The sequence below is a fragment of the Daphnia pulicaria genome, chromosome 1 (assembly GCF_021234035.1).
Source record: "Daphnia pulicaria isolate SC F1-1A chromosome 1, SC_F0-13Bv2, whole genome shotgun sequence".
Taxonomy (NCBI): domain Eukaryota; kingdom Metazoa; phylum Arthropoda; class Branchiopoda; order Diplostraca; family Daphniidae; genus Daphnia; species Daphnia pulicaria.
This window is the reverse complement of record NC_060913.1, coordinates 5,303,772-5,324,857: the sequence shown is the minus strand read 5'-3', so window position 1 is coordinate 5,324,857 and position 21,086 is coordinate 5,303,772. Positions and strand designations below refer to the sequence as shown.

At 40.2% G+C, this 21,086-nt stretch overlaps 1 protein-coding gene across 1 annotated transcript in view; it reads right to left on the bottom strand.

Annotated features, from left to right (window-relative positions):
- LOC124343406 (protein turtle-like) overlaps window positions 1-17,867 on the bottom strand; it is a 47,679-nt gene extending 29,812 nt beyond the window's left edge. Inside the window, exons 1-2 of the mRNA XM_046796716.1 lie at window positions 17,504-17,867; window positions 14,434-14,788 (exon numbers count right to left, since the gene is read on the bottom strand). Of these exons, the coding sequence (XP_046652672.1) occupies window positions 14,434-14,590 (157 nt within the window). The 5' untranslated portion in view covers window positions 14,591-14,788; window positions 17,504-17,867. The remainder of the gene's footprint in view (window positions 1-14,433; window positions 14,789-17,503) is intronic.
- Window positions 17,868-21,086: the final 3,219 nt, after the last annotated feature.

Genomic DNA, 21,086 nt, shown 5'->3' with positions numbered 1-21,086 from the left:
CTGGCGGCTTGACCGGGCTTGACGCTCTGGAATCGTTTCACATTGGCTAAAATATATGAAGGTTTGTCAATTCCTTTTAAATGAGATGTTCAGATGTGTCAATTTAAAGGGTAATTTAATGTTTTCAATAGGTCTTAAACACCGTCGTTTTTTTAAATAAATTATTGTCGTTGCTGCTAGCTACTATACCCCGAATACAAGCCGGAGCATTACACATCTATAGCGCCCCTAGCGGATGCTCCAAAATGAATGATGTGAGGGACCCGCATTATCAGGCGAACGAATAGAACGTCGACCAACTCTAGCGATATTGAAGTAATTAGTAGTGATATCCTATGGAAACCTAGATTCCCAATTGATAATCAGGCGCCTTGGGTTTTATAACCTAAGGAGATGCTTGATCTAAACTCAACCTGGAGTCATATTTGTTTTGGCTAAAAATGTTAGCATTATTCTTTTACATTAGTTGAAGTCTATAAACAGGATTCATTTGTTGCCGCGGATTGAGTCGATCCCTTTTTCCCCATTCCCGCGTATGTGTTGTGCTCTCCCTATCCTCGTTGCGGGGGCTAAGTAGCCAAACTGTTATTGTTATGGCTGTTGTTGTTAACAGCAATGTCACTCTTTTCTTTTGAAAACCGTATAGAAGACAAAAAAAAAATGTTTAAAAAAAGAAATGAAGTAAAAGCCCCAACCCAGACAGGGAAACGCGAACCGAACTGTCACGACAACCTGCCGTCACCATCCCAACAAACATACATGCAGCACACCAGCTGGTTTGACACTTCCCTTATTTTTTGGCGTCCATTCCGTTGCAGACCTGTCCTTCTCTCTGTCCATTCCCATTGTGTCCGATACGGAACGAGCGGCATTTTTTCTCCCTTCTCTTGATCAAACTTTTTGTGAGAGGACTTTTTAAAAATAAAAATAAAATAAAGAAATAGGAAAAAAAAAGATCTGCTATGGCTGTCAAAGAAAGAAGGCGACTATATAGGCGCGACCCACACATAAGAGGAGAGGACTGACTCTGTGTAGAGAAAAATGTCGAAGGAAAATTGCCCTCTCCGGTCTCAACTGCCGTTTACACCGTACAAGTGTGCACACCATCTTACGTCGTGTATACACACACATAACATAAGGAAAAATCCCGAAATAAAATCTAAGCCGGAAGGAAGATGGAAAGTGCATTACGATCCATTCGGAGCGAATCAAAGTAATCGAGATTGACGTATAGACGGTGGGCGTTCAACATTGGCGGGTTTCGCCACAGAGTGAAGTCATGTTCAATATTGAATCAGACAGCAGCATTGTGCCAATGACAACCTATAGGTACATAGGCTAGACACTCATAGATATGCGGACGTTTCCCGGTGTGTAGGCGAAAAAAGACCGGCGCTGCATCAATTTTAAAAGAAGGAAACTGCCAAATGCATGAGCTTAAGAAAAGTTGCCAACGCCCAGACGGCCCGTTTCGCAACGCTCTAGTTCCATCCATCTGGCCTTTAAATACGGGAGCTGGATCGACATAAAATCGTGAATTATACTGTTGCAGCTACAGCGTATAGATCTCCGTTGTATGCTCTTAGTACATGTATATATACATTCGGGCTCCGGAAGAATCCTTTTCCCGCTACTATATTCTGCTGTGTATAGTTCATGTTAAATACCCATTTGGCATTTGCATGATGTTGTACTTAATCCGGCAGGCAGCCGAAATCAAAGAGCGAAAGCCCTCTGCTCGCTCTATACCCTCTCTCTCATCTTCTTCCGTATGAAATTGTGCCGTCCATGCATCATGCAACAGGCTCATCCATTTCTTTTGTTTTCAAGCTTCCAACCTAGACTGCTACTGTGTTTTATCCTGGCATTATTGCATTCAACTTGGCGTGAATGCGCTCGTCATCGGACAATGTAACACACAGCACATACGCAGCTCGCAGCTCGCCGCTTTTGGTGTGTGATGTAACAGCCAAGAGCTTTTTTATGTTGCCGGTTTTTAAATGCGCAAGTGTTAGCTAGTAACTGTAAATCAAACGATTTTCGTCTTGAAAGGAAATTCGTCAATTGATGGTGAACGAACGAACGAACGAAAAGGCGGCCGGGCTATTTGAAATGTTATATCAGAGGGCCCTGTCTTATACATAGAAATGACACGACACAATGCCTGAAAAAATTGGATGTATGTAGGAACTGAAGGGAAAATCCCCCCTCGATAAAAAACCCATCGACGATGATGAAATGAATGCTTCAAAATGCGGCCATCGCTTTGGCTGGCGCTGCATAGCTATTAGGTCGGGTTGGGTGGTGGTGGTGCTTCATTATCATTTCTTCCGAAATCCAATTTCGGGTCCCCACTTTCAGTGGAGCGGGCGGTTCTTCATTCTTCGGTCGGCTTACAAATAAATCCCGCATGACGTATTGCCATGAGTACAGCCAGCGCCGATGAATGGCATCCAGCACTCCGGCAGAGCGTGCTGCTTCAGCAGCGGCACGTTTCGATCGTCGTCGCCTCTCCTCCTCCCCAAAACCCATGGAAATCTATTTGAGCGTCAATGATTTTCCCGGCAGCATCTCTCAGCTCCCGAAGCGAAAAGAAGAAAACATAATATACGAGGTTGTGTGTGTAAAGCTTTTTAATATATTAACGCCGTTCCATATTCCGTTCGTTGACTCCATTTCGAAACTCCGCCGGGTTCAGAATCCACCACAGAAAATACTGTGTCAAATATCGTCCCGTCTGCAGTGATACACACGGACCACGGGATCACATAGTTCAAGATTTCGGCTAAGGGCAAAGAACCGGTCAGGTGCTCTTCGTTATTTTATTACACGGCTGATTGTTATACTGCTGACAGTTCAGCCAGCAAGTGAAAGAGATGCGAAGAGTGATTCATTTTGGCATAACTGCAAAAATATCAAACTTTCCGTTCTCTCCATCAACACTTTCGTTTATTTATTTATTTTTTGTTTGTTGCGCTGAGCTCTGCGGGATTGCGAAAGAGCTCTGCGGTTGAGGAAAAAAAAAGATATCATCCGCTATTCGTCAACGGGATCAAAAAGATACACGATCATCAATCTAGCCTTGAACGTCTTAACTGAGACAAGTCCTCGCACTTATTCTTGTCTATAATATTTGTGTGTAGAATATATCAAAGCTGTGGGGAAAACTTGGGCCGGAATTTGACGTTCAGTTTTATGTATAGACTATATGCAGGCTTATATATCAGAGTTGCCCTAAATAATTTTAAGCTTAATTGCGTAATATACTCTATCAAATTGATATTATCAGTGAATCTATTACATCCGCATGATTCAACTCTGATGAGATTTAACTTTCTCCGAGAGATTTACGTCTTGGACTTGATTTGGTGTGCGGAACATTTGATATGGATAGATGGTTTATAGGATGGAGAATCTATCGTAAAAAAAATACTATATACACAACTCTACGCACTCTACTACTATAGCTACAATTGTCTAGCCTCCTAAGGGGTTATTTCTCTGGGTGTAAGGTTTCAGCCTCGATGACGCTGGCCCCCACACAGTTGGGCGCAGTATTGACGCAAATTGTCGCCGCTTGTCTGTTTATATCACACGAGGCTGCTGGGGCCGGCCTTGGCCGGTTCCGTATATCGTAGCCACCGCCCCGCTTGTGGCCGGTTTTATTAGACCATACATAAACTGGCCCGACGACGCCTATGACACAGACGGCCATCCAAGTTTGGTTGAGACACAACAAAAACTGGTCGACCGCATAAGAACACACGCCGGACCCCAAATATTGTACATCCCCATGCTCCCCCCTCCTTTACTTTTTTTGTTTGTTTTATTTGTGCAGCGACCACACCCTCGCCCGGCCCGGTCACATAATCCGGCGACGATATTCCATCGTCCCCCTTCCCTTATTTCCGCCGCTCGTCTCCTATTTACTGGCATATTTATATAAATGGGGTGTCATCAACAGCACTTTCATTCATTATAGATATATGTATGTACACTTCTTCTACTGCCCCTCCACCCCTCAATTCCCCCCTCCCCCGGTTTCCGATTGTAGAATCCATCCCACAGGACCGCCGCTAACACCGACGTCTATACACGCAGAGACCAATCCGGCTCGATTTGATGGAGGCGGTGGTTGCGATGGTTTATACACGGCATTGAATCACTGGCCAAGCTCCTCCATTTCATCCGCACTAAATAATGAAGTATAGGATTAAACCTCCAACGCAACGACAAAATATTAAAGATATAAGAAAAAAGGGAAACAAGTCAGCTCGATTTCTTTTTTCGCCAGTCTCCGACAGTATATATGCATTATTCGCGGGGGTTGAACAACCCACCAGTCCCACCCCCACCGACGTCGCCGCCTTCATTTCCAGTTATGTTTTCCTTGCAAATAGCTTTAAGCAGTATATAGAGGAGCAAATGCAGTGAAAAATACCCAATTTCTCCTGTTCTCTTTTCGTCTTTGACGTTGTAGTTTGTATTTATAGTGTCGCCTGTAGAGTATCTATAGTAGTATCTGTGCCTCTCATCTTTTTGTTCTTTCTCTCTCTGGCGCCTCTCTATAATCACATTCACTATTTTTTTTTTTTTTTAAGATGGAAAAGACTTTTGCCACCGCCCCCGTGGGGCAAACGAAAAAGACACAGCCAAAAGGCGATGGTTGACAACAACCGCGCCCGCCTTTGATCTGCATTAGATCTCCTCTATGCCATTATATACACTGGATATTTCCTCGTATATATATGTACATAACATGCATATAGGCTCGCCGAGCTATTTGGTCTTGATGTCTCGTATCTTTTCTTTATTTTTTCTCCGTCGTATTTTATAAAAAAGAAAAACGATATTTAGATCAAGCTTCTTAATATAGACTTGGGGTTTATTTTGGGTGGTGGGCATTTGATGAGGGGGTTGTGATACGCAGTCGAATGGCTGATGGGTTATATCTTTGTGTGCGAGTCTTTTTTGAGCTTTTGCTGTGTCGCCAGCGACGCCAGCGACGCCAAACTTGGGAGGCCAGCAGAATAGAAAAGACGCAATCGGAACAAGTGCCTCTTTTGTTCCCAATCAGCTCTCTAGCTCTTTGCCATTCAAGCAAAAGTACTTCATTGCACGTAATCGTGAGTAGCCCGACAAAACCAAAACAGAAAAAAAACCCACTCTATACTATGCACTTGGCGCAGAGCCCCTCTCGCTGCTAACTATCCGTAACTTATCTAGTACGAGAAAAAAAAATAATAATGCAAAAGCGCCATTTTCGTAGATATAGAAGCTGCTATCTCTCTTTCTCTCTGTAAGACTTGAGCATTATTGCAAAAATAAACGACTATCTCTCTTTTATGGGAACCAATATTCCAGTCTCGATCTATAAGCTGCTGGTCTACGCCCCAACATGATTAAATACTTGGCCATAATAAATTGATTTTCAAGACGCTCGCCGTTGGATTCCCGGTAGACTTGGCGACCGGCCGTGCGTCCTCGTGCACTCTCTATAGTACTACTATACGTACAGCAGCTATAGGAGCAGCAGCTCAGTGGCGTTTTGTGGGTAAAAAAGAAATTGATTTTCTGTCTGCAGGCCGGGTTCATGGCGTGCGCGTTTATACATGTAACGTCGTATCTATCGTTCGTTCATTCGTGTGTTTCCCCTTGCTGTTGAAAAATTAAAAAAAGAAAAAATACGTCAAACTTGCTTATCGTCGTTATCAATTCATCATCACCATGTCAGCACTAATTGTCAGATAAGAGGTCAGGATATTCATCAATTCGGTTCTCGGTCGTTTTCGTCCTCAATAATAGTTGAAAACGTTCGTCGGAGCGTTAACAAATCACAGAGTCGCCGAGACATTTCAACGCAAACATAAATAAACAATGGCGACGCAAAAGGAGGATAGACTGTAGGAGAGAGAGGGGGGAATTTCGGGAAACTAGCAACACACATAACAAATGAAAAGAAAACAACGGGGAGTTGTTGTACGCGTATACAGTTGCATAGTTTTGCCTAGTAGGGCGTCGGCGGGTGGCAATTCCCAATGGGGAGGGAAAAAACACAGAAAGAAAGAAAGAAAAAACGGAAAGAAAAAAAGGGAAGTCTATCTGTCAATGACTTCCACAACCAGCCGATCCCCAACATACAACCCAACCTATATAGAAGAATATCTGGCGTCAGCTGCTGTTTTTCGCCCCATTTGAACCGTGTCCGTTGGATCAGAATTGGATAGTATGACACACTGGAGAGTGTGCTGCACGCCATAGAGTGTATATAGGCAAACGAGTGAGAATTGGCAGCTATGTGCAGCCGACGTGAATAGTCTAGAATGAATCCTTTTTTCCCCAACTGCCGAGGTCGGCAATAACCATTTCCTTTTATTATTCTTTGGCCCCTTCTCTTTCGCTACCTACACTTGGGTTTTCTCTCTCTCTCTCTTTTTCAAATTCTCCGTCAGCTATGTATTGACGATGGGCTTGTTATTGTGGCTGTCAGTTTACACACACCCACGGACGCCCCACCTTGATGCTACATATGTTTCAACTTGGCACGAATTCCCCCCTTTCCGCTGATGCGTCAGTCATTTCTCTTAATTCCACGTACTCTAGGCTACTATACCTTTTAGTATATAACCAAAAAATTGTTTTCTATTCTTTATATAAAACCGGAGCCATTTGCTAAGCGGTTTAAAAAAGAATGAAGTGGCATGTTGAATCTGTCTTGATTTTTCGGTTTGAACACGCGTGCTTGGAAACGAGATCGTTAATCTGCCGGACGAATAATAAGAAATCCCATCAATACTACTCACTCGTTCACTTCAACTTGAAACTCATTTGGGTTGCCATTCTTCTGTGGCGCGAGTAGAGGCAGTTGTTTGGTAGAACAAGCGTAAGTTGATTACACTGAACCGATTTGACTATGGTCTTTTAAAATTGACAATCGTTCGTTCGGTTTTTTATTTTATATTTTAAAAAGCAAAACTGTGTAGCAAATAGGGAGAGTGATTGAATAAGTAATTATATTCTATATTGATAAGCGACCCAAAAGCCCTGCTGCTGTATATTTCGTGATTATACAACGTCTATTAAAGATTGAGTGTAATTGACGGCCAGAATATGTTGGTTCGTCGTTATATTGCGTCGAAGAAACAGGTTGACGAGAAAATCGAACAAATGAGGAGCTTGAGCAACTTTCCAGTTTGCGGTAATTTAATAAAAAGCAATTTGAAGAGAGCAATCAAAATGGGGGAGAGGGGAGACGTGCTGCGCTGCGCTGTGGTGGGGTGGTGGCCTGGGTGAGAGGGGGAAAAGGGGTGAAATGTTGAAAAAAGGGGGAACGGCTATATAGGTGCGACGTGCAATCGTGTGCTGCGTTGATGGAAGTCAGTCACGTCATTTTCCAGCTTACAATTTTTTCTATTTCTTTCTGTTGGTTTTTCTTATTTCCACGCGACCGTGACGGTTAGAAATGGATGAGCAGTTGGTGGTTTTTTCTTGGGCATTTATTATTAAGCGTTTTGATGCGCATCGTAATATTCTTCGTGTTTCGCTGCTTTTGTCACTTTTCGTCTATTCTAGTTTCGTTTTTTTCTCTTCCTCAGCTCATTTCTTTGATATTTTCTTTCATCAAGTTGGGCATCATCGCGCAGTGCGGGAATTTCCATCGCGCCTATCCGACTCCTTCGATACATAAATAAACCGTCACTATTTCGCCTGCATAAACACAGCAGGCTATATGTGACCTTTTATGTGTTGTATCGATGCATGCCAAACTATATGCATACTGTGTAATGTGTATCTTTGTGTAGGACATATTGTTAGGACAGTTTTGAATCGGTCGATGTTTCCATTTTCGTCTTCCCACACACACACACAACCGTCGGCGATCTATCGGAAATCCATGACGACTTGGGTGCTGTGTGGGCGCCTCCAGTGGCCAGCAGCTGCGCCAAAGGTCTTACCGTATATAGTATGTATTTTAATTGAGGCGGCCGGCAAGTTTTCAGACACAAATAAATGCTTGACGCTTGCAGCAAATTTGTGTGAGACTTGACTTTGATTTTGACATATTACATAGTACGTGAGCAAAGATGTTATTCATAGTCGAAATTTCTATTTCACCCGCGCAATAATCTTTGTAATGGGAATCAAACGATGCGGAATGAGGGGGAATAAGTGGAAGCTAGTGGAATGAGTAGAGTATATTAAAGTGAATTTTTGCAGTTCTGCAGACGGATGAATCGTTTCCAACGATGTCACCACCCACCCCCCTTTTCTCTACGCCCGATCGATGAATTCCAATCGAGTTGATTTCTTGTTGCGACACAGTTATTGCTCTTGAAATGACGTCGGCTTTCCCCTATCCCATCCAGCCCCAATAGTGTTAAATGGAAAATTCTGTTACGTCTTTCTCGACGAATAATAATTTCGAATTTCAGGCAAAAAAAAAAACAAACAAAAATCGAACGCGATATGTGTTTGACAAGGAGCGTGGGTTATATAATGTCCTTAGTGAGCAGAGACCCGGCACGCAACAGCACTCTAGAAAACATTAGGACGTAATGGAAAAACAAATTCCTTATATAGTCCATCGACTCAATTCTGTCGTGAATTTGACGAAACTCTGTAGCCATTATACAGTTGCCATCAATGGCTGTTAACGTGGTGACAATAAGTGCTTGCGCTTGTGTTGCCAGTTGCCGATGCAATACGCAACCAAAGATGATAAAGTGGGTAGTCTTCTCACAATCGACGGACTGATGTTTAGATAATCTGCTGTCCGGTCTGACAGAAAACTGAAAGTACAAGATGGAAAAGCTAATAGACTTTTTTGAAAATAACGAGAAATATGCTGTCGGTAGTATTTAGTGAACCTATTTGTCGACCATTTTTCTTGTTAATAGTTCCCACACTTCCCAGTGGGTCACGGCCGACCCAAGAGAACTGCAGTCATTAGTCTTTGTCGAGATCGATTATTATATTGGGTTTTTAGTCTTAATAGAAACAAACTTGGCCAACATTCTTCGAGGAAAATCTACACATAACTTTTTATTCTTTTGTTCTGCATTTTCCGGAATAATATGCTACACCGGCAGAACCAATCATGGAAGGCGTCAGCCGAGAAAGCAATGAAAACAAAAATGAATTATTAGAACCAAATAATACGAAGGGTGCTGTTGGAGGGTGCGCATTCTTTCTCCGGCAGAAGCGATAGTGTCGAGACTGTATCGACTATATTTTTTGTTAACCCATTTTTCTCCGAACGACGATATTTCAAAAATATTTTACGCATCCCGGGACAGGTGGAAGGTTTCACTGGGAACTTCTGTCGTAAATATTTCAATAAACCAATAAAAGAAAAAAGAAAAAGAAAAGAAAATGAGAGGCGCATAGGTATGCGTAAAATGATGGGCACTGGCTGTTGCTGCTCGCACGAAAGTTAAGACACTACAGGGCGCGTGTTTGGGTATATATCCGTTGCAGGTGAGGTGGTGTGTAAGCTCAGTGGGTGGTATGTAAGCTCGGCCAGAAAGTTTGGATCTCTGCCTGATTTATGAAAACGCTGTTGAACTTTTCCCAGCAGCGAGGAATATATAAACCTGGCAGGAAGCTCGATTCTTTTTAAAAATCTCCAAAAATGTTAATGTCGATTTAATACGATTAGCAGCTTATATATTCCTTTTTCAAAAGTTGCAGGAGTCTAACTTTTATCTTCTCTAATGGTTTCCAAGTATTTTTCGAAGATAATATTCAATCACCCACGCCCACTAGACACGCGTAGTGTGCTAGAAGTGAAATGCTAATTATCTTACTTCCCAGCCCACACGACATCTGTATAAGATTGGAAGCTGGATGTATTTCGGAAAAGGTCGGTAGGCTAGGCAACAGTTGCTGGCAGTTGTCATAGGAACTGAAGAAAAAAAAGGGTACATCTAGCTAAATTAGTGGCGTGTATAAGGCAAAGATTAGTCAAATGAATTGTAAAAAAGCCAGCAGCTTACATGGGACAATATATAAGTCGGTATATAGAGACTCGGAGAATCGGATGGAATTTAAGGAAACCTCAGATTTTCCTTTGTCCGCTGTTACTTGTCTAACTCTACTGACCAAATAAGCCTGTTTTCACACCCAGAAAAATTGAGGAGGAAAAGAGGGCCGAGCCATTCGATCGCGGCTGAATCTGCGGAAGGATCGAGTCCGTGCGCATTATATTCGCTCGACTACTCTGTAATGGATTCTTTATTTTTTACTGTTTCCTTCGTCTCCAAGGGCGCTTTGTTTCCTCCTTTTAAAAAAATAAAATAAAATAAAATCGCTAGTGCCCATGGATATCATCGTCCCGACCTTGCAGCATTTGGTTGAATGCTTCGGCCGTTCTGTACTACACTAACGAAATGAGATTTTTAAGCTTTAAGCTAGAGAGAGGAATACGGACTGCGGCAAATTGGAATCGAAATGAATCAAATGCGTGGGTTTATGTAGATATTGTTAGCTAAGAATTCCAGTTATTTTTAAATCAGCATATAGAGTTGGGCAATAAAAAAGGACTGTTACGTAACGGAGAACGAATAACGAGATGTAGCACAATGGGCAGAATTCTTTTTCCAAAGAATCGTATAGGTTCAAACAAAAGCTCAAGACATCAACTGCTGGGCGAAACAAGAATTCAACAATAGGTTGCGCAGCTCACTCTGTCGTGTTCTTGGGCGAGTTTCTATATTTATATGGATGCTCCAGCTTAACACACTAATGACTTCCAACTCTTATATATATATATATACTCCTTACTACTTTGGTGTCGAGATTTTTTTGCCCCGTCGTTTCTATATGAGCAAGTTTCTCCGCTCCTCTGCTAATGTAGACCAGAAAGGGCGTTTTTATTTTGTCCCAGAGACTTACGGGGAGTTAATTGCTCTGGCGTCGTTCGAAAGTCATCAACAGATTTTTGTTTGTTTATTTTAACCTTCTTCTCTCAGTCATCCCGTGTTTCCTTACTTATGTTTAGCAATCTTATAATACGGAGACCTTGTTTCTTCTTTTTCATCTGGCCCAATAAAACAAGAAATAGAATACGCCTCTACTGTCGACACAGGATTGCTTTCACATGCTGCTGAGCTACTGCGATGGAATATAAATTGAATTCGTTAGTTATATAACGATATATTTTCAACCAAACGATCTCCTAACTGCATTTTTGTTTTTCTGATTGATTAGATAAATGCTGGTGCTGCATCATCGCTGATCGAATAAATATTGTCAGTGAAAAACAGAAAATGTAATTTTTTTTTAAATTAAAGATTGAATGAAATTGTAATCAAGTTAGCTTTGATGGCCATACATACAGGAGGGAAGTTGTCGGAAAGAATGTCCGTTGGGTTTTTGTTTGAGCATTTGATTCGAAGGATATTTATAATGTGAAACATTTATTGCGTCAGCGAGACGGCAGCCACGCCACGGCCCATAAATAGCAAAATGAACAGCTTGCAGCGGAAGAAAGAAAAGGCGGGAGGGGGCCTATTAGATGTGGGCTGTTGGGCAGCAGCATGACCGTTGATTTATTCGTTTGACAGGAAATGAAACTGGCCTGTTGGCTACTAAAATAAGGCCATATACAATACGTATATACATATACATACCGTATAGAAGCGTATGACAAACTTGATGGCATAGCGATATAGCAGCTAGAGTCAGGTTTTATTCATTGCACAGCTGTTGGAATATTGCGCTCTGCGATGAAGAATTATTTAAGAAATCGGGATATCTGGGATCAGCGCGAAGTAATTTGGATATTTTGGGGATATTCAATCCACTCAAGTACAGTCCAAGTATAGAATAGGCTAGTACTGTTCACAGCAGTCTTTGCCTTTCAGGATACAGCAGCTTTCCTCCCAACTTAAATATTAAAGGCGTACGTGTTTCCCTGCTAAGTACAGTACAGCAGCAGGCCAGCAGCATCTAGAGCAGTCAGCAGTGTATGCAGCACAACTAAATTAATAACATTTAGTGTTTGCTTTGTACGAGATGTATACCCTTGAAACTGTTAATTTTGTAACAATTTTATGCTGGCAGCATCGTAGTGAGTACCCGTCATTTTTGTACTGAGTGCGCGCATTTCAAGCAGAATGGAAAATAAAAGAATCATAGGCGTTTGAATTTGTAAGCAATTGAAAATCTTACGAAAATAGAAAGTTATACATTCACTTGATTTCCACTTACATCTCACTTTATTTTAGAAAAACCTCAAACGGAGCTCGAATGATTTATTAAAGAATGCACTCAACAGCCATTGCTGTTTAATAATTTTTTTTTCCTCCTACACATTATTACGCAATACATATAGTCAGGCGGTATAATTAATCGATGGCGGTTTTTCCAGCATTGGTGATAATGCCCTTTAATTTTAGTCGTTTCATTATTACATCAAATTCGGATGCTGCTTTGGCTAAAAAGAAATAACGCCAGTCATGCGAATAATAGTATATAAGTTTATCTAGCCATGTATACGACTATAAGTTCTGAAAAGATCTGAAGAAAGATATGAGGTTATGCACTTAAAGACCCTGCAAAGGCTATTTTTTGGGGCTTGGTGATGTGATCAAAACCAGAGGGTTTGTTCTTCTCTTCCCCCCCACCCAAATCCAGACTCTGCCTCTTTTGGCCAGCACAACCAGCGCAAGTCTTTGCGGTCGACGACTCTGCGAGCCAAATCCCCCTCCTCATCAGGCGGTGCAGCCAAAAGCTCCTGAATAAAGTCATCAAGCCAACTAACTTGATTAATACTCGAGGAAATAAGGGCACGCTAGAGCTGCAACGACGACGGGTGTTGTCTACATTTGCGCGAACTGATCTCGTGTAGTATATACGGTTGCTGGTCATCATCCCAACATGACGGATTATTTTAGATCGTATATATATATCTAGTACGTTGGTGATACCGACAGAGCGTTGTTTCCAACTCAGTATATAAAACGGCTTCAATTACAACAAATTAACGGATGACACAGCGAAGGCAGCTCAATGATTATAGGCAAATTGCATTACTACTTGAATTACTGGTTGGACCAATATGCTTATGCAGCGAATGTAGCGAATGTAGCATCTTCCGATTTGCAACACTTTCATAGAAAAAAAAAACTTTATAAAGTTGATACGGTACGTACAGTCCGACGCACAAGACACAACTTATTAACTGAATGTAATGAAGGCAGGCTAGTTCCCCATGAACCTTTCAATATCTCATTAGTCATTACTTTATAAAGATTGTATCAATCAATTTGAACTCCAACTCTCCTATGACGAAGCAGCTTTTACCTGATTTATTCGGAGGTAAAAATCTGAATCTAAAAAAAAAACTCGATGGAATCTCTTTGGTGCCAAACACTAAATAAAATTTCGATTTAACTTAATCTCACTCCAATTGCTGCTGAATAAGTGACTGTAGCATTTATTACGAATGTATAGCTACCTGGGTTGTACGCAGTCCGTACTCGAATGAGGATATAATTCAACGCTATAAATCATTAAAAAAACTCAGGGTACTAGTTTCTAAAAGAAAGACTGTGCATCGAATAAAAGACACAGAAACAGATAATAAAAAGTACTGGAACGGTGAAGTTGAACTCCAAGTGACAGCTTGATTTAACGCTCCGTAACACGCACGCAGGGACCCGCGGGATTTATTTTTTAATTGACTTCATTATTTTTTTTTTGTTGGGTTCTTTCTTATATACCAAAACAATAAAGAGCTACGCAGACTGTGTTACCTTAGTGTGTGTGTACAAAAAACGAATTGCTTTGTACACGTGCATAGAACTAGTATATCTCCAGTGTTATACACAAAGACGGAGCAAACTCTGAGAACAATTAATAAGCTAAAACAATATCTAGCTTGTAATTAATGTCATTAGAATTAAGCGGTAAAATTTATTTATTTAGAGAAAGAGAGAGCAGAATACAAATATTTTAATAGATTAAGTATGTAGACTGTTGAAACTCGAAAGTTCCCAAAGTGTTTGTAGGTGATGTACGTAAATATTTAAAGTCTAAATTATTTGTGATTACACTCAGCTTGAAACCATTATTTACTTGTGTCTGGTGTTAGTCTAGTGTCTAGTCCTTCATTATCTATTTTAATTTGGCGACTAAAAAAAAACTAAATCAACATATTATTTGATCTTGTTATAGAAGGAGAGAGAGAACAATTAGATTAAGAATCTTTTCGTCTGGGACTTATTCCCAGTAGCCTCCGCAAAAATAAGAGGCATTATTTATTCATGGAATTATACCATTACTGTACATTATGTATGCCATATATCCAGACGAACTAACTAAGACTAAAAAACGTTTTCTTAGACATATTATTCGGCGCATTGTCAATGTTGCAAACAAAATGATATAATTAATCCGTTTTTTTATTAAAATGTTTTGAGTCTGGCTTACCTGCTGATGGCAGTGAAGAGGCGTTAGTAAATAGCTGATTGCTCAAATGGAATAACAAGAGTAAAAGGAAAGCTGAGCCGGTGCCGAGTGGTCGAGTCATTTTCGATGAAAGTCGAGACCGATGCGCCGAAACTAATCGCTTCAGGGTGGCCAACATTTGCTCTGCTCACGAAAAGTTACTGTTCAACAAATTGAAGATGGACGAAACAAGACGAACTGCTACTGGCAAAGCGGATTTCTCTGAACGGTGCAGACCGTTATTCGCTTACTGTAAATAACAATCACAATCATCTCCCATCCGACGAATTCATCTAAAATCCGAAAACATTTTTCTGTCCATCATTCAACGAAAAACCTGCATATAATGAAATCAATCATCAGACATATAGTTTTGAGGACCTTTTATGCAACATTGAAATAAAATTCAATGGGCGTTTTATCGGGAATTCGTGGGAGTTGTTAATAATCAAACTTATTCCACGCTGTTGATGACTAAAGTTATTTGTCTTTTAAAGGACGACACTTATTAGTGAATATTTGAACGAACAAACAACTTGGTGCGCGTGACGTGGATGATTTGAATACAAAAGAATAATAATGCGTCTATACGAGCAATTAAATGTCAATAGGCATTCTATAGGGCCCTTTCAAAATCAAAATAAATACGTTATTAAAGTATTGATTTGTTTTCGTTATATAATAAAAGATGGTTATTATTTCGAATGCAGCGGGCCAAGGCGCCAAGGCTAAGGAGAAGTGTGCGTGTTGTTGAAAAGTCAAGGGCTCTCTCGACGTTGCTGTTGAGTCAAGATCAAGTTACAATTGTGCACAGCCAGCAAGCAGCTTCCGTAGGTGCTGCATCGCAGCGTATGTATAGCCTATGTATGTATGTATGGACTTTGTGTCAAAGTTTACCGATTCAGCCAAACCCCCCCTCCTCCTCTCTCCACCCAAACCAGTGAACGTGTTTACTTAGGTCTATATAGTAGGATAACTCAGCATTTAAGCGCATTTAAGTATACGTATATACTGCTCCTTATTCTTTTATAGATGTTGCGGCGAAGAGCATCGAATAATATATCTAGTACTCGGCTTTAATAACCACTATACCATATTCGGCTTCAGTTTGCAAGGCTGGATGGGATAATAGCTCTTCCTATCCCCCCAAAACTAACTAGTACCCTAATGCCCAAGTGTGTGCATGTGCAGTGCAGCATATACCCAGAGTACTGAGTGTGCGCTACTGTTTATATGTTCACGTAGAGACTATCTTTTTCTCTCTCTCTCTCTCTCGGTTCTCCCCGGTATAGACTCGTCTTCTGTGATGTTTGTCAGCGAGGGCTATACACCGTACCAAGAAGGAGGGGGATAAGTCTAAGCGGCTCAACCCAACCCCACTGTCATCGGATCCCTTTACTCTTTTGACGGGGGGAACAAAAAATAAAAAAAGAGAATTTTTTGTTGATACATGCGCCGCCACAGCTATGTGTGTGTGTGACATGTCGGCTGCTACCTAAGAACCACATCCTGCTGCTGCTGTAAGAACTTCACGAAAAAGCGGGGGAAATCGCTCGTAATCCAAACCTTAAACTCGATCGTTTCCTAGCATTCATTATATACGCGATAACAATACAAATCCCCCGCCCCCGTCAACGTGTGTGATGTATATGAAAAGAGTAACGAGTAGTATTGATCATTTTATTTTTCATACAGAAAAGGGGACGACGCTGCCTATAGAGTGTTGTTTTTTTCTTTTTCTTCTTCTTCTTTCTTTGTCGAGAGACTCTCGTCCCCGCTAGCAGTGCTGGGCCTGGCGCTTTTCTATAAACATTTTGACTGACGAATGGCAACATTAAAAAAAAAAAATTTCAATAGACCTCCCAACTTTAACGAAGCTTTACATAATGTGCACAAGGTATAAAACCCGGCTGTTTCCCTTTACGTATACCTGACTCGCGCGCAAAGTTTAAAAGCATGAAAACCAATCTACCAGCCCACAAACTATGCTGCTCTGTGAGCCCCAGATTAAGCTTTGGTATACAAAGGTTTTCCGAGACCTTAGTGACTGTGCGATTATCCTTTAAAGAGCAGAGATATTTCATGCCCTTTTTCATTTCACTTTATTCTAAATTCTAATACAAAAACTGTCGAGCTAATCTGGGAAGCGGGGAAAATTAACCTAGACGCCGTTTGTATATTTACTATTTAGCCATGTATAGACTATATTAGACTGTAATAGTAATAGACATTGTGTATTGTTGAATGTCCTACTGAATAGAAAATGAACAAGGAAAGTGCTCATTTCCACTGACACCGAGGATTCCGTGGTGGAAAACAATAATACGCGCTCGCTAGTGTCGAAACAATACACAGCAGTCTTTTGAACCAAAAGCCAGTGACACCAAATAGTTTCTTGTTGTTATTCCTCCCATTGCTTTTCTTTTTTAAATTGGAATCCCATCGGGTGTATTATGTAGTTTGGATAATACATAAGGAATATTGAATGAGGACAGCGATGTTTACACACTATAAAAAAAAAAATTAGATTTGCTATAAATGTGATTTGATTTCCTCCGAGATTAAGTTAACATTAATTTAACTAACATTATCCGTTAACACGTAGTAGATGATAAACGTCATTATTTCAGTTTACTGTGTACCCAATATAATAATCCAAGAAAACTCACTGAAAGAGACAATTAAGTTGTCGTAAAAATATATTATATTTTTACTATATAACAAGTAAACTTTGTGATGTGTTTTTTTTTCTCCTGAACGTTGTTAGGGAGATTTCAATTTTGTTTCAAACAAAAGTTTGGACTGAATATCAGGACTGCATCAGACTACTGCACTCGCTATATAATAAGGAATCTAACTGCAATAGGTCGGGAGTAACTATTATATAGTATCTATGCAACTTTTGGAATTATAAAGGTTATATAGTCTACAAATAGAATACAAAAACTTTTGACGAAGCACTTAAATATATTTCCTTATTCCGATCCCGTAATTAATAATACTAGGAAAACGCATCGATGCTGAAAATTCAATCAGAAAGTCTATAACCTACTTTGTTTTGCGTGTTTGATTCCCAATGAAACACCGGCCATCACATATTAAAATCCAAGAGAAGCGCGTTTTATTCTTTTATTTTTTCGGTTGTCACCCACAAGTTTGAACGACGCAGTAATAATTTCAGTCTTTTTTTTATAGCTATATTAAATAAACTGACAATGAACTGTAGTCACTGGTTTTGAAGCGGTGATTTCAAAACATTCACCTGAAATATTAAAAAATTCGAGTCGAATCACTTTGAGAGCGGTTTTATATCAGCAGATTCGTATTTATACACGGCACTATATAGAACTGTGCTGGAGTATAAGAGCGCTGCACGACACAGACGAGCACACACAGTACGAGGGCGATGGTCTGAACCGAACTGACAGCTGCAACATAGGGGATAGGTCTTTTCTACCCAGGCAAAGGAGCTAGCCCCTCCGCGCCGCGCGGCTGCCGAAGCTTCTGCTGCACACGCAGCTAACATGAAACTCTCGTCGTCTTCTCCACGTATACGTCCGCGCGCTCTATATCCCTTCCATATCTCTCATCAGTACCAGTCCTACATAATGTACAGAGTATCAGTTGTGTGCTGCGCGCAGCCCTTCGCTTTCCTTCAACTCCTTGATTCCCCTCCGATGAACACTCGGCGAGCTATAATATAATATGTAAGACACAATCCTTTCTTATATTCATAGACATAATTATAGCATAAAGCTTACACGTTCGCAATTATATTTCGTGCATATAACCGTTACATACTGTATCACATCTTGGTTCTATTACCCTCGTTCAAATCTTGTCAATAATTGAAACAAAATATCCAGACAATAAAAATGTATATAGGTTAACTAGAAACAAAAACACATTTCTTAAACCTTTCCGAATCAAACTACTGTCTCAATTTTTAAACTGTCCATACAATTTTGAGTGAAGTTGCCTTATGCTAATATATCTCTTTCTAATCTGAGTTTTGAAATCTTTTCCTATTTAGAGTGTTCCCACTCATTTATTCGGCGTTCCATCGTCGTGTCGCTCATCAGCAAAAGCCTATATTTTTTAAAACAGAGCTAGTCTAAGAAACAAAAGAGCAAAGCAGACTATCTTCAGATTGCGCTTGGAAAACTGTGTGATTTATAATTGGTAGCAGATATACGTACGACAGTGTATTCAATATTAAGTCTTCGTCACACTCTCGTCTTATACATCAGCTAGGACAGCTACCAGCATAAATCATCAAACAAATGCAAACAGGAGATAAGATAAAAGAATGAGGTGAGGAAGAGCGGAAACGTCGCGCAATAATCAATAAGCTGCTGCTGCTGCTGCCGCTGGGAGCCTTTCTATATTCTAATGTATGACGCGCGTTTCCTCCGAGAGAATTGCGTCCTGTTTATGTGTATACTGCAAAATACAGGCGCTCGGCTATTTTCGCGCATACAATGGAGCTACAAACGGGTACAAAGCGTTCGGTATACTAGACACACAAAAGAAAAACGGAGAAGAGAGGATTTTTCCTACACATATTGTAGACACATAATTTCTTACCTACTAATGAGCACTCCGCATATCGCCTTTGTATATATTGTGTACACATACTGTACAAGAAACGGTGACCTTTACATGAAAAGCTCTTGTTGCCTCCCTCTTAAATAAATAAAAATAGGAAAACATTTTAGTGACCAGCGCAAATAAAGAATAAAGACTACCTCAACAAACGATGAGACTGGCACAGCAGCAGCAAACGATTCATCTTCAACAGCATCTTTTTCTAAACTGGGTCCTATAATGAGTTGAAGGAAAGAGAAAACAACACTTGCATGTATACAGGATACAGCGAAAGTGTATACAAGGGCGAAGGGAGTTAGCTCTGATGGTGTATTTGACTGTTCTATTTTCCTGCGGGGTTCCCCGGTTTATATAAGGTGAGTGTACCCCCACACATGTCTCGTTTCGCTTCCGTATCGATGAACGTAAGTATAGTCTAGTGAATTTACATTGTGCAGTGTCACATACGTAGCCAATCGTAGCGCACATTGTTAGAGTGGACCTGAATGAAATGAGTTCCAAGTATATACGCAAGTATATAAAGGGCGCGGCCGGAGGGTTAAGGCTAGCTCTATATAGTAATTCACGAATGCATGGGTAGTTTTATGCGATATTCTATGATAACATGCAGCGTGTGTGTTCATGGTTGTTGCGCAAACCAAAATATATGAAAAAAGACTAAGCTTCACTCTAAAAAAATAAAAAATAAATATTGATAAATTAAAACAAAAGTGAAAAAAAAAATTACAAAAACAAACATTGCCGCAAAAGTTTAAAAATTGATTTTGTATTTTTTTCATCAGACATGCGCATTGAAAATAAATGAAAAAAAGGTCACACAAAATCAGCAATTAAAATTTTTTGTTAAAATTAAGTAGATCCTTTTAAGTAGATCCTTAAATAGGCCTATTCTTGATTATATGCGGTGATTAATTTGAAAACGTCGCGTTACGGAACATGAAATTAGGCTCATTGAAAGCGGCGCTTATGCCATGCCAGGATTGGTGTTTGAATATAAAAGACCTACTTTCTCCTTGTTTGCTGAGTCGGGTGAGTGATGTAGGGTTAATTTCTTTGCATGGCCCGCTTAGCAAATGCTTCCAACAAATGAATTACCGAGAAATAAGCTAGGCGATACGTGTGATGAGTGTACACGTACGTTGATGCATTCAGTTACACTTTTATCGTGATTACGAAACTAGCAGCGGGCATATAGAGTGGCTATTTGCTTGTCTTGTGTCCAGCAGGAGTATAGCAGTAGTTTGTATGCGTAAATATTAGGTTATAAAATACAGACCTTTTTGTCTTATTTCAAATTTGTAATTTTTTGGCATAGTTTAACGAAATATACGACCATTCAACGACATGTATGAACTCGCTTGCCACAACGCACATATACGACAAAACTTGTCTTGCAAAAATCGTGACCAAGCACAACTCAAACAATTTTAAAAAGCGTGTCGTTCGAGTCCTTTTCTATTTTTGTTAAAGCTTTTCATCCTCGCCCTCGGAGAAAACCGAGTGTGGGTTGACGAAATATTCTGAAGGCGCGAATGCAATGCAGCCCTCATTTATTGTGGCAGATGCGTAGGTAATATCCATTCACAAAGTATGCAGTACGTTATTCCTATGCATATAGTGTATACTCTATTTGTGAAATATTTCCTAGATCTAGGCTGTATATTATATATAACAACTGCATCACGCTCCGGCTTATTATAATGTGGATTGATTGACTTGATTTGATGCAAATGTTGTTCTGTCTTATTTCTTCCCTTTTCACTTCATTTTTAAATTTTTTCACGGCTATGAATCTTATAAATCCACAAAAAAAAATGTAGTTTTTTTTTAAATATATCGATCTTAAATTCTTGCAAATTACAGCAAATTTGAATAATAATGTTGCAGTGTGCATCGTGCCTTATTTCGGTCTTGTCTGATCGAGGAACTATATAGCTAGGAGGAATAATCGGATCGAAATAATACGTGCAAAAAAATTGCATCTTCGTCTCACGTTTGATTTTTCGGCTTTTTCGAAGAAGAAGCCC